Source organism: Taudactylus pleione, unplaced genomic scaffold (genome assembly GCF_031769625.1).
Source record: "Taudactylus pleione unplaced genomic scaffold, aTauple2 ptg000018l, whole genome shotgun sequence".
NCBI lineage: Eukaryota > Metazoa > Chordata > Amphibia > Anura > Myobatrachidae > Taudactylus > Taudactylus pleione.
The window spans coordinates 7915269-7929042 of record NW_028284420.1 but is presented as its reverse complement, the minus strand read 5'-3'; the positions used below and the strand labels follow the sequence as shown (position 1 = coordinate 7929042).

Genomic DNA, 13774 nt, shown 5'->3' with positions numbered 1-13774 from the left:
ACCGTACACGTCACTTGGTTGTATTTTACACTGCTTGCGGGAGGGCAGAGTCTAACACAAGCACTGTGATCGCTTCCGATGGTCCACGATGTACCAATGTTAACACACACTTCCTGGAGATGACGTGCGTTAGTGGGCGTCTCAACACACGCTAATGGGCGTCTACATACACAAAGTGCTCGCTCGCCAAGACATAGTGGGCGTGCTTATGCCTTGCCGTGAAATCACCTGCCATGCCGTCACTTAGCCGAATTTGCATACGCTGGGGGCGAGCGATCGCATCTAGCGAGAGGCTCTGAATCAGGTCCTATGTGTTTGTGTATATATGTGTTATTGTATATACAGTACTGTATGTGTTATTGTGTATATATGTGTGTGTTTTGTATATACAGTATGTGTTTGTGTGTGTATACTGTGCGTGTTAGTGTGTATGTATGTGTTAATGTGTATATATGTGCTAGTGTGTGTATACTGTGTATGTATGTGTTAGTGTGTGTGTACATTATATAAAATATTTGTTTGCTACATATGTATTATATGTGTGTATGTGCGTGTTTAACGTGTGGCGGGGGAGGGGGCTTGGCTCCATGTGGCTTGGTGGGGGCCCCAACAACTTAGTTGCGCCAGGGCCCCCACAAGCCTTAATCCTGCTCTGCAAAGAGTAGACTTTCATCCCTGCACAGTGGCACTGTCTGTGCGCTACTGACACTGCAGGGAGACGCTACAGCTTCCGTCCTACACCGCTGCTATACTGCCCTCCGCACAGAGGGCAGAGGGGATGGCTCCTGCTGCCTTCGGGCAGAGGAAGAAGGGAAGGGGGGAGCAGGGAGATGGCTTCTTCAGCCCTTCACAAAGGGGAGGATGGCTAGGACAGGAAAGGGGGTTGCAGTAGATGGCTGGGGAGGGGGGAGCAGGGAGATGGCTGCTGGTACTAAACCTGTGTATTCACAGTCACATAGTGAATACATAAATATATACATTGATTATAACATGTGGCCACAAAATAAAAGCTGTAAAGGGGAGGCGTTGGAACAAGAAAGGGGAGGTGCCAATAGAGGAAAGAGGCGGAGTCATAATCATTAAATCGCCCCCCCTAAAAGAACAGTCTAGATCCCCTGGTTCACACCCCAGAGCAAATTCCTTTGATCCGGTTTCCGGAACTTCTCACGCTCCTATATCAGTCTCCTGACTTATATCTGTCTGGAACAAGGTTCATCAGGCTCTTCTGAAGGCTTCCTACCGCTCCAAAACTGTGGCAGATAAGCACCAGAAGCCTTGTAAGTTGAAGGTGGGCGACTCTGTTTGGCTTTCCACTAAGAACATTAAACTTCGCTAACCCTCTCTGAAGCTGGGCCTGAAGTACATTGGTCCATTTCAGATCATTGCGCAAATCAACCCAGTAGTCTTCCGTCTCTGACTACCCAGGATCCTCAGTATTAAGAACACCTTCCACTGCTCCCTGCTTAAACTGGCTGTATTATCAAGAAGAATTAGACTCAGACACCCTAGAAGGCTGCCTCCTGTGGTTGTTCAGGGTCGACCAGGAGTATGTCGTCGAAAAGATCTTGGACTCCAAATTTGTATGTGGACACCTCCAGTTTCTGGTCCATTGGAAGGTTTATGGGCTGGAAAAGAGATCTTGTATTCCTGAGAGGTTTCTGAATGCTCCAGGACAGGCTACAGGGAGTTCCCAGACAACCCTAGTTCTATGGGTTCCTTAACCCCTCATCAAGGGAGGGGTACTGTCACAAGACACTGACGCGGCTTGTTACCTTCACACAGTTTCTACCAGCCGCAGGGTCTGACAGCCTCTCCGGTCACCAGGTAACGTGGATACCGAACTGGGACAGCACCTGTGGTTGCTGGGAGACCAAGATGCCAAATGGCCGCAGGTGCTGCTGGTTCTGCCAGATAAATGTGCAGTGTCCCAGCTGCCAGCCATCAATCAATCTGTGCACCCGCAGCCCATTGGTGGAGGATTTTTTATCAGTCTGTCCGGACTGGCGCCACATTGCCGATGATAGTTTACGCCTAGTGTGTGAATCCTGGTTCCTTTCAGTCTCAGGAGGGTGCAAGAAGAAATCCTTTGGTCATCCTAACGATGCGCTGGATTAAATAGCTCCTGAAAATGCTTCCCGGCGCTATTAACAGCGCGCTTAATTGAATCACCTCCCAAGCATATTTTAATATGTCACTAAATATACAGCTAAGGTTGGGTATTGTTTGTCTGTATAATATATGTTATTGTTCATTTAATTCTTTGTGCACATAACACGATCTGTTTATTTTCCTAATGTAGATCCAACCTCAGTGAAACTAGAACACAAAGAGGGGATGGAGTTTCTCAGTAAACAAGAAGAGGTGAGTAATACATCAGGGGGTTTAGCCGAAAATGAAATATTCTAGTTATAAAGGCCAACAAGATATAATATACTAGCGATAATAACCCAAGTTCTAGTATGTCAACGACCTACACAGCAACTGCATTATGCCAGTAATAAAGCTCCAAGATCTAGTAAACTAGTGTTAATACCCAAGGTGTAATATACCATTGATATTGTCTAACAAGAATTAAAATGTAATGTATTCATGAATGAATCCCATTGTCTTTTGATCTAGAGTTCATAAAGCTTCCATATTAACTCATTTGAATGAGTAATACTCTAAATACCAATATTACAATTCTGTTTTACTTTGCTTTGTAAATGTTACTTCTCCATTTTAGTATTGCTATTTAAGTCTGCAACCTAGTAAACTGTGTCAATTTAATTTATTTCTATGTTGGACACAGAGCAAGAAAGCTAAACAAAAAACACCAGCAAAGTTACCCAAAAAAGACCCCAAACAGCAGAAAAAGGTGGACCCATCGAAAAGTCAGAAGACTGCACGCCAGCTGTTGGGAGAGATCTACAATGACATGGAGTATCTGGAGAGTCTACTAAAGGATGAAGGTTGGAACCTACTTACAATCCCCAGTGTGAGACAGCTGTGTGGGGAGATTGCTCCACTCAGATATGATAAATTAAACTATTTATTTACAGTGCCTTTGAAGTGCATTGAATTTAATGCAGACCCTGTAACATGCACTCAGTACAAAATGATGTGGACTTAAACTTCCCATCTTATTTATCATTTGCAGTTACCAGTGCTGAATTAGTTAGGTTTTACTTTAAGTTAGACTCCTGTACTAAACCACCTATCATATTAAGTGGGATGTTCAGGAGCAGAGTATTTTATACAGGGTTTAATGATCAAGTTGTAGCATGGAAAAAGGTGAGATACAGGCAGGGCAGTTTCTAGCCAATCTGGCTCCCAGTGCGAGAATTCAAAATGCGCCCCCCCCCCCCCCTCCCATTATAATATTTACTTCTCTGAGCCATGTAATCAGTGACATCACTAATAATGCAATCATATTTTAAGTGCAGGTCACTGAGGTGTGGAAAGGGCATTACTGTGCGCGGCGAAGTCGCGCGCGCTCCTGGAAAGGGGGAATGGCAAACCAGGAGAGGGCGTGTCCCTGTGACATGTCCCCAATTTGTCACTTTTGAGGGTAGGGAAACCGAGGTGGAGTTACAAGGAGGGTGAAGGCAGGAACAATGAGTAGATGTTACAGGGAGGGAGAGGGAAGGGAAACTGAGGGGTACTTACTGGGAGGTCTGTCCCACATAATTGAACCAATTTTTTAAATATATTAGACAAATACACTTGAAAACTGTCATGTTAGTATTGGCCGTACCGTGCTCTTTAAATGCCTCCAAGTGCCTGATTATTCGTTGTCAAAGGTGTATGAGAGGTTCGGTACTTTGTCCAAGCATTGCTAACTTAAAAAATATATATATTTTTCCCCCACCTTCTCCCATAATCATGAGCATGCGAGGAAAAAAATGCAATTTGCTGTAAAACATGTCCGTGTGTTTGGAGTTGAATTACTACATTCCGTTCCAAATACACCTTACCTGTATGGTGGTTTCTCTGCAACGTGGAACCTCTGAAAAAACTGATCCTCCCTGGGCATATGGTGTCTCTTTAGTTGGTATTCACTATTCATGTAGTAGATCACATGGTCCAGAAGATGCATGTTTGTGTAGAAATATAACCAATGTCATCATAATATAACAGAGGTTCAACCAGACTCCTGCCACGTGTATCCCCACCAGCCCCTTGTGTCTCTCCAACCTCCTTTCTTTACAGCCTCATGCCCCATCTCTCCAGCTTCCTGCCTCCTGCCCCGTCACTCCAGCCTCCTGCCTTTACAGCCTCCTGCCCGTGTCTTTCAGCTTCAACTCTTCTTGTGTCCCTCAGCCTCCCCAGTGTGTCAATCAATCAGCCAGACCCCCACCGTGTCATTCAGCCAGACCTTCCCCTCATTTGTCAATCAGCCAGACTCTCCCCCCATTTGTCAATCAGCCAGACCCTCCCCCCCGTTTGTCAATCAGCCAGACCCCCTCCTTGGTTGTCAATCAGCCAGACCCCCCCGTCATTCAGCCAGACCCTCCCCGTTTTTCAATCAGCCAGACCCGTCCCCTCCATTTGTCAATAAGCCAGACCCTCCCCCCATTTGTCAATCAGCCAGACCCCCTCCTGTTTCTCTTATCATGTATCCACAGCCACCAGCCCAGCGCAGCGCACACTTACCTCCTTCCTGCTGCTGCTTGTTTCTTTGCAACGGCGTCTCCTTCTGCAGACTGGCTAATGGGTGGTCCGATGCACCGCTGGACCACCCCTTAGTTTCGCCTATGGGTCAGGGCGGAGCGCCCCGTGCGATTGCACTGGTCGCCCGCCCCTAGAAACGGCCCTGGATACAGGTAATAATTACTATAATTTACCTGCTTTCCACCAATTTGGTTGTCCCAAGCCAGAGAGTCCTCTACCTTGCCCAGATGGATTTTCTTAAAACTTAAGCACATAGAGGGACTCTGCGAATCAGGGTGATTCAGGTAAGTGAGGTTTTCTCGTCTAACTTATCCAATAACATATCAACCAACCTGAATTTTTAGTTTTTGTGAAATTATACTCTAACATGTTGTACACACTAGGTAAAACAATAGCGCTTACCTCAGGTATAGTCATCTGCACCTCATTTAGAGTTAGGTGTAAACAATAGAAGATGCAATTTTATACCCCGGTACATAAAAGCACAGTAATACCATTATGGTGCAGGGGTGGGGGATTACAGTGTACAGACTGATTAATTGTTGGGATGGGGAGGAGGAGTACATCTTAGGTCTAAGCTAAAATAGAAGTGTCCAGTATTTTGTGCTACATGTAAAAGCGACCAGTACTTTCACAGAAAAAAAATTATTTGATTTGCATCAAAGCGTGGTTTGTCCAAGATCGGATTTGCTCCCCTTAACAAGATTAACTCCTGACTTTAAACATTCGCATAGTCTCATATGCAACCACATAGGCAATATATCTTCATATAGCCTCACAAAACTAATTTCACCTTCATATAACCACATGCAACCACATAGCCACTATACCTCCAGATAGTCTCATATGACACCATTGCTTATATACCCCAAATGGAATCAAATATCAACATATAGCTAATTTACAAGTCTCACCTGCAGCCAGATAGCCAATATACATGGAGGCGTAAGAGACTATGGGGTTTATGTATCAAGCAGTGAAGAGCGTGGAGAAGTGAACCAGTGGAGAAGTTGCCCATAGCAACCAATCAGCTTTGAAGTAGCAGTTATCAAGTAGTCTATAAAATAGGTAGCAGCTGATTGGTTGCTATGGGCAACTTCTCTATTTCCACACGCTTTTCACGGCTTGATACATAAATCCCTATATGATAGCGCCCCTAATACATATACACTCCTCAGCTTTTCTGTGCTGGATAACTGATCTTATGGTAAATTATTATTTGTGTCCCCTTCCCCGAATTTAATTTGAGGAGATTGCTAGCACTAGACAGACACTTGGGTGAGGAGACAGGGCAATTGCTATATTGTACTTTATTATATGTTTAATGGCCTCTCTTCTACAATATAGGGAGGATCCAGGGATTCACTGACTTTAGGAAACTCCCTCTTCTTCCATTTTTCCAATCCTATATGTATGGAGCCACCCGAAAGTCACCTGCAGCTTTAGTATATTAGAAACTATGTGCATCAGCCACTTCCTGGTATTGGTCACCATTATTTGTAGAGGCTTTCAACCATGGTTATAAAGCTGCAACTGTTCAATATTATCTATAGCTTACTGTGCACCTTATTTTGTGCAAGTGTGCCTAGTTGAGTGGAGGCAATATATAAATCATTATATACTACTAAACACCAGAGTTAATTACTTCACTGTCAATGGGAACCATTTGCACATATGTGCTTTACTCTGGTAGAGAAGTGTGTTACTAGTCACTGTGTAGTGAAATGCTTCACGCCAAGCACCACGAATAATAAAGACAGTCCCGATATCCTTCACTTAATTAATTATTTAAGCCATAAGGTTAAACTGAGCTGTATTTAGGAGAAAAACTGAACAGCTTATCGTAAAAAAAGGGTTGGACTTTCTGGAGCTGCAGAATGGGGTGATTCCAAAATTAAATTGTGGTCACGAGACCTGATTCAGAGATGTACTCAATGCTGATATTTACACAGTTGAGCGATTATTGGCTGACTGCGCATGCACCAAGGAACTTTAGCAATGCCGCTTACATCACTAGGAATTAGTAGGGATTGAGAATATATTCCCAGACAACATAGCTGAACTCATTAGCTGAGTTATGGGTCTAGAGAAGGTGACAAGCCAAGCTCAGGATTGACTAATGCGAAATGGTTTAGGTCACTAGCAGAGGTCAAGTGTACATAAGTTTAGCAACAGACAATGGAGTTTGCACAGAACTATTGCCATGCTCAGGCAAGGAGTATTGAAAACTGGTGCCATGAATAAGAAGATTGCAGGTAATAATGTGTGATGTCACAAGCGCATGTCTAATACAAACAATCTTTGTTCGCTAGTCACAACATCAAAACCATTGACATAAATGTGTACAGACGACATGCACACCCAAAACATGGCACCAAGACTTGGAGCTAAAGGTATGGCTGTGCATCACAAACACATGCTTGACTCTGTTACGGTAAATTAGATATTTTTGCACCCAGTTCGTAGCACAGTCTTTAGTTGAATTTCCTGCCTCCTGATCCTGGAGGTGCCTGAATGTATCCTCTTTAAATCCCAGACCTGCCTTGGCTATTACTTTACTTCTGTCTATCTCTGATCTTTCTAAGTAAGTTGACTATTTCAAGGCCTCATTTTCAATGACCAAAGCTATCTATTGCACTGAGGCAGTACTTTCAGACCTTACCATTTTTGACTCTTAAAATCCAGGGCCAACATATACGCTACTTTTTCAAGGAACTGACTTGCCAGCCAAATTCTCCAGCACCAGTTTTTTCAATTAATTGGTATTAAGGGAATTGGATGGGTCTAACATGGAGGTTTTTTTTTATTCCTTTTCGCAGGGGAACATGGAATTTTTGAAAACCTTGCAGGTCTATGATTCCTCCCACACACACTTTGGGGTAGATTTATTAAAGAGAAGGTTTATAGAAATTAGAGGTGTTACCTGTAGCAACCAGTCAGATTCTAGCTATTCTCTTCTAGAAGGTGCCAGATAAATGATGAGTAGAATCTGATTGGTTGCTATGGGTAACACCTCCATTTCTATAAACCTGCACTTTTGTAAATGTACGTAGTGTGGCTATTAAATAATGAGACTTATGCTATAATTTGTTTAATTATATTAAGTACCTTTTTAACTCCATTCCCCTTCTATGTAATCTCCTTCTGCATCCACACACCACTACATTCTTATTTTCCATTGGTCAAAGCCATGCTGTAGCTCATTATCTGTCATTTGTCTTAACCGCTCCATCGTTTTCTTCTTTCCCTCAGTAACTGATGCAAAATGGGTTCCCTTGAGTACAGATTTGACTTTAGGAAAAAGAAAGAAGTCACACGGTGCTAGGTCTGGAGGGTGTTTAAGCACTGCATCTGTTTCTCAGCCAAATACTGCTTCACAGAGAGAGCTGTGTGGGCTGGTGCATTTTCCTGATGGAGAATGAAACCATTTTTTCACAACTCTGGCCATTCTGATTCTGTTCTGCAAACTTGCTAGAACATTTTTGTAGTAGTAATGTTGATTCACTGTTGTGCCTTCTGGTACCCAGTCTTCCAAAATAACACCTTTGATTTCAAAGAAAACAATTAACATTTTTTTGAATATGGATTTGCTTTGGCATGCTTTCTTCATTCTTGGTGAGGATGGTGTTTTTGTCTCAGGATCATACTGGAAGATCCAGGTTTCATCACCGGTAATAACTTGATCTAAAAAATGTGAATCCACTTGAATTTGTTCCAAAATGTCTGTACAAATTTGCTTTCGATTTTCTTTCTGCTCAGCAGTGAGAAGTCTTGGAACCATTTTAGCACAAAGTTTTTGTCATGTTAAGATCTTGTTGCAAAACTTGCCTAACCGTTTCTTCGTCTATGTTTACCATTTCTGCTATTATTCGGATACTGAGTCGATGGTGAATTCAAAGGTTTGTTTTTTTCCATATTTTCATTTGTTTTTGATGTGCAAGGCCTTCCAGGACGTTCATCATCTTCGACATCCTCTCAACTGTCCCTAAGTCTTTTGTGCCGCTCGTGACATACAATCTGCCCTGTAAGCCTTGCTTAGCATATGGAAAGATTTGGTGGGTGTTTTGTTGAGTTTAACAAAAAAAAATTAATTTTTTTTTTTTTTTGCAAGTAAGGTTTATTGAAATTTTAGATTTGCAGGCATATATAAAATGATAATACACCAGAACACAATATGTCGAGTACATTTAAGTAGAAGTAGTAAAATGTACAAAGTGGTATAGAATATAAGCATGAACATGGCATATTGACAAAATCTCAAATGTACACCTGAGAATAAAAAGAGTGAAAAAGTAACGGGAAGAATAGAAAAACAGGTAAGTAACCAACAAAGAAGGAGGGGTAAGGGAAATACGAAGAGTTTGTTGGGGGGGCTGGGGGTGGGGGTAACCACAGGGTCTTGAATAATATACAGACTGGCATCAGAATATACAAGAATATAGGATATGTGATGCACTCATAAGAGATTTATATCTGTCAGATTCACAAAATTCCAACCAGCCAAACCAGATCAATGAATAGACTCATCAGGAGACATTATTATGTCATCTATTGATCTACAGTATATGTTTCTGTTCTCTGGAACCATTCAACAAGGGTCGGGGGGAGGTAAGCTTCTATCGCACAGGGAATACAGCCTTCGCTGCACTATTGAAGTATTTCACGTAGCTCTACCTGTGTGAGAGGGGTGAAATTAGCAAAACCATTTTGGGATAGTCCAAGGTCAGTGTTCCCCCACTCCCTTTTAACTCACACAGTATGGTTTCTTTTTTACAAGTACCCCTTTGGGCCTACTCCAAAAGTCCATCACAGGTGGATATATCCTTTACAATGTTTTTCAGTTATAATATTATGTAAGATGGAAGTCGCCATTTTTTCAGATAGTTCTAAATGTCCTTCAAATTTCACATTGCAAAGGTAGCTCCTACTATCATCTTTTCCGTTTTAGCTCTAAATGTAATACAGAAATCATATAAAATTAATAGTTACACTTAGGAGACACATCTGGCTTTCAGGTGTATCTTCTGATATTTTAAATGATAGTCACAGCTTGGTTCTGTTTCCTTGTAAACAGGTTTGGTAAAAGGAAACACTCGTAGTGGGTTAAAGCTGCAGGACCTTATCATCAATGCCATCACCTACCTGGACACCCGTACTGAGTTCTGGAGACAGCAGAAGCCTATCTATGCCCGGGAGAGGGATCGCAAAATTATGCAGCAGAAATGGAACCGGGAACAGAACAAACTTTCGGATCCCAATCAAACTCTCCTTAAGAGCATGGAAGAGATTGACCTGTGTATGTACATGTTTTTACACTGTGAGAGAGGCTTGTGTTTATACATGTTTATTATATGTATATTGAATTTGAGAACATCAAACACTTTCTAGAACATTATGATTCATTATAGTAAGTTAATTATGTTTCTTCTTCAGGGTCCATAGGGATCCACAGGGATACCATGGGGTGTAGGTGGTGGATAAGGACCGGACACCAAATAGTTAAGCTTTCAACTACCAGGATGCAACGATCCCTCCCCCCATAACCCCGCCCCTGAGCCTGAGGCAAATCAGTTTGCTTGGTGTCCGGCAGGAGCTCGGATCACCTTTATAACAGTGGCTGCCTTATGCAGCCCAAAGCTTTATTTTTATGATTTCTAATTTTATTTATCTTTATCACTAAGTGCGCAGCATCAGACTGTCCTCAGGACTTTTGTGCTGCCACTCCATCATCCCTCCGGGCGCTGCGGCTCCATAGCATTGCTTGGTACTTTCGGCGGGGCTCTTGCTAGCCGGCCCCACGGAGGACCCCAGACTGCAAATCAAACTCAGGGGACAGGTAAGGCGGCTTACTGCTTCAGGTAGCCTGTGGCTGGGCAGTCTTACCTCAGGTCTCAGGGGACAGACCAGAGGTGCTGAAAGTGAACACCAGCCTCGACCGCGTGAACCATTAGACCACCAGGGTACATATGGTGCGGGAATCCAGCATCCCAGTGGTCAAAATCAGCCAGGGGAGGTCAGCTTTCTCTATTGCAGCAGCCCCTCCCACAGCTCATGGAGCCATTCCACCGCAGTCTGGACGCTCTGAGCTGCTCTCCTCCTCAGATCCCGCCCCGCAGAGGTCTCCGGCGGCCACTTTCTACAGGCTTAGCCACAGCTCTATCTGGAAAACGCTGGGTCCGTTCCCCTGGATACCTCTCCCAGGAGTCAGGTTATGTAGTGCTATAGCCTACCAGACATTACGTCTGCGTAATGATATTTGGATATACTGTGCTCTGGGGATCTAAATTCATTCCACAATCTGTGGCGGCACTTAAAAAAGAGGGGTCCACCTTTGTTGTTTGCGAATAATTATGGAGAGAAAAGTGCGCTCAACTGATTGTGGTCTATATGTATAGTCAGAAATAATGTTCTCCGGCTAAGTGTAAAACAAATATGCATTTAAAAATTGTCAGATGGCTTTTGGACCCCTGTTGTCGGTTTAGTATGATGAATATAATACTCTCCTTATTCCCCTATCCACTGCGGTGGGTCAGTTTCTCTTTCAGGGATAACTCTCTGTATGGTTTGTACTCATGGCAACTACCATATGTTCCCCAGGGATACTGCTGTGCAGCCATCAGAGAGTATAGTTGGTAGGGGGAGATGAGAAAGATGTATGTGGTCACCTCTGCCTTAATTCACTGAAGGGTGTCAGCATCTCCTTCAGGGATAGCTCTCCGTATAATTTGTGCTCTCGTCACCTATTATACATCCCCCAGGGAAACTGCTGTGCAGCCATCAGTGTAGGTCAGTGGGTATTACGTCATATTGGTGGCGGCCCGCACGTATACTCACCACTCCAGGGCCATCTCAGTATAGGTGCTGTCGGTAATTCTGTTGTCCCAGGTGCTATTTGGGATTAATGTCCCAGATGCAATCCTTAGCGCGTTTTGCCTAGTTCAGTTCACTCTCTGTATCATCAGTTTTTAGAAATGTCCACCAGAAACTCATTTGAGTTCAAAGGTCCATATATAGGCACTCTGTAGGTTCAGACTGTTCTACAGTTTGTAGCAGTCTGCAAACTCTGCTTCCGTTCTACTTTATTGGTGACTGCCAAGTATGGTCACATGTTCCGGCTCACTCCTTCGTTGTCTGCAGTCGCAGTGTAATTTAAAACGGACTACTCCTCTTCCGCCGGGTTGGCGTACGTTTGCTGGCTCAATCTGTAAGTATGAGCCGCGTTTCCAATGTGTGGCTGGAGCATGCTGCTCCTATGTGTCCAGCAGTTTTTGTCAGTGTCTCTGAAAGTCAGTGGGGGTGTCCCAACGTGTATCGGTCTCTGATTGGCCTTCCTCAGGGGGGGTGTCAATGGGTTTGTGATTGGTCTTTATAAGTAGTGGGAACTGTGTCCCTATTGGTTGCTACGAATACTAATTATGCTACAATCTGTGCTGTTCCACAGATGACGTGCATAATCCTCATGATAAGCTGGGCTGTGCAATGGCATAAAACGTATATTCCCTCCTTGCAGCACACCTGCCCCTAATCTAAATATTGCAAAAAAATATCAGGTATCCCTCCGTAGCGCCTGCTCAAAAATAATCAATTTAATACTTAGCTTATATGTATCACGGATATCTTTGGACTTCTTATTTCCAACTGGTAATGAGGTGTTACCAATATATATCGTGATATGTGAAAAAAAAGGAAGAAAAACAAAAGAGATCTAGTGCAGATGGTCAAACCATGAATACATTGAAATACACGTGGAATCTTTTCCAAGCAGTACTGATGCTATATGTAAAACGAATACTTGTGTGGAAAATACTTAATATATAAAACACATTTATTCCAAACACAAGTTAATATAAGCACATACAGTACAATACACAAAAGGTGCTCCTGGATGGATAATGAGCATCACACTGGTTCTGGATGGATCCAAATTGATTGCCTTGACAAAGACCTTAATGGTAGAAGCGCGTTGGCAGCAAAGAGGGGCCACAGGATCCATCCAGAACCAGTGTGGGATAAGATGAGGACAAATAGCTGAGGCTGAACCCGGGTTTTTTACATCTTCCCAGTTATTATATGCATCTGCTTACCTGGATTCTGGTAGGAGGCCAACTTCACCTGTGATCATGGTGTATTGATGTTTTAAAGGATGCTCATTATCCATCCAGGAGCACCTTTTGTGTATTGTACTGTATGTGCTTATATTAACTTGTGTTTGGAATAAATGTGTTTTATATATTAAGTATTTTCCACACAAGTATTCGTTTTACATATAGCATCAGTACTGCTTGGAAAAGATTCCACGTGTATTTCAATGTATTCATGGTTTGACCATCTGCACTAGATCTCTTTTGTTTTTCTTCCTTTTTTTTCACATATCACGATATATATTGGTAACACCTCATTACCAGTTGGAAATAAGAAGTCCAAAGATATCCGTGATACATATAAGCTAAGTATTAAATTGATTATTTTTGAGCAGGCGCTACGGAGGGATACCTGATATTTTTTGAAAGTTTTACTACTGGAGGAGATAGATACCTCCCCCTTAGGAGATCTCACCTAAGCAGCCAGCTTGGCGCAAACATATAATACCATTTTATTTGTGTGTTTCCTAATTTAAATATGACTACACATTTTTACATTTGCCTTCCCTCCTTGCAGCACAATATGATTTTGCCAAAGTGCAAATTTACACATTCCATCTGAAATTACTCATAGGTCTGACTTATGCACAATGTGAGCAATAGCACCCTTCATAGGCTACAAAACATGATGGGGTTGTACTTAAAAGGATTAGCTTCTCCTAGGTGCAAGATTAACCAGATTAGTGTAGATTATATACTATATATAGTCCAATCTTCCAACAAATAATGGAATAATATCTGCCACAAAGTCTCTTTAGTACAATATAGTACAAGATTATGGTATTTGACCAGTGATAAATGATGCGTTTCACCTGACATCTGCCCTCTTCATCAAATTAGGTGATGATTTTAGATGGTAGCTTTATAGATGTCAAGCGTTTCGAAAAAAGATCCAGCCATGTTGCTTTAGAGAAGCATATCCTCTTTTGCAGACACTTGTGTAAAAAAGATGAATGGAGAATGGTACAATTTGTTATAAA

At 42.6% G+C, this 13774-nt stretch overlaps 1 protein-coding gene across 1 annotated transcript in view; it reads left to right on the top strand.

Annotated features, from left to right (window-relative positions):
- The window catches only part of ODAD4 (outer dynein arm docking complex subunit 4), a 47525-nt gene that overhangs the window by 20503 nt on the left and 13248 nt on the right, over positions 1–13774 (top strand). The window contains exons 4-6 of the mRNA XM_088482657.1: positions 2300–2361; positions 2792–2951; positions 9728–9949. Coding sequence (XP_088338783.1) covers positions 2300–2361; positions 2792–2951; positions 9728–9949 — 444 coding nt within the window. The remainder of the gene's footprint in view (positions 1–2299; positions 2362–2791; positions 2952–9727; positions 9950–13774) is intronic.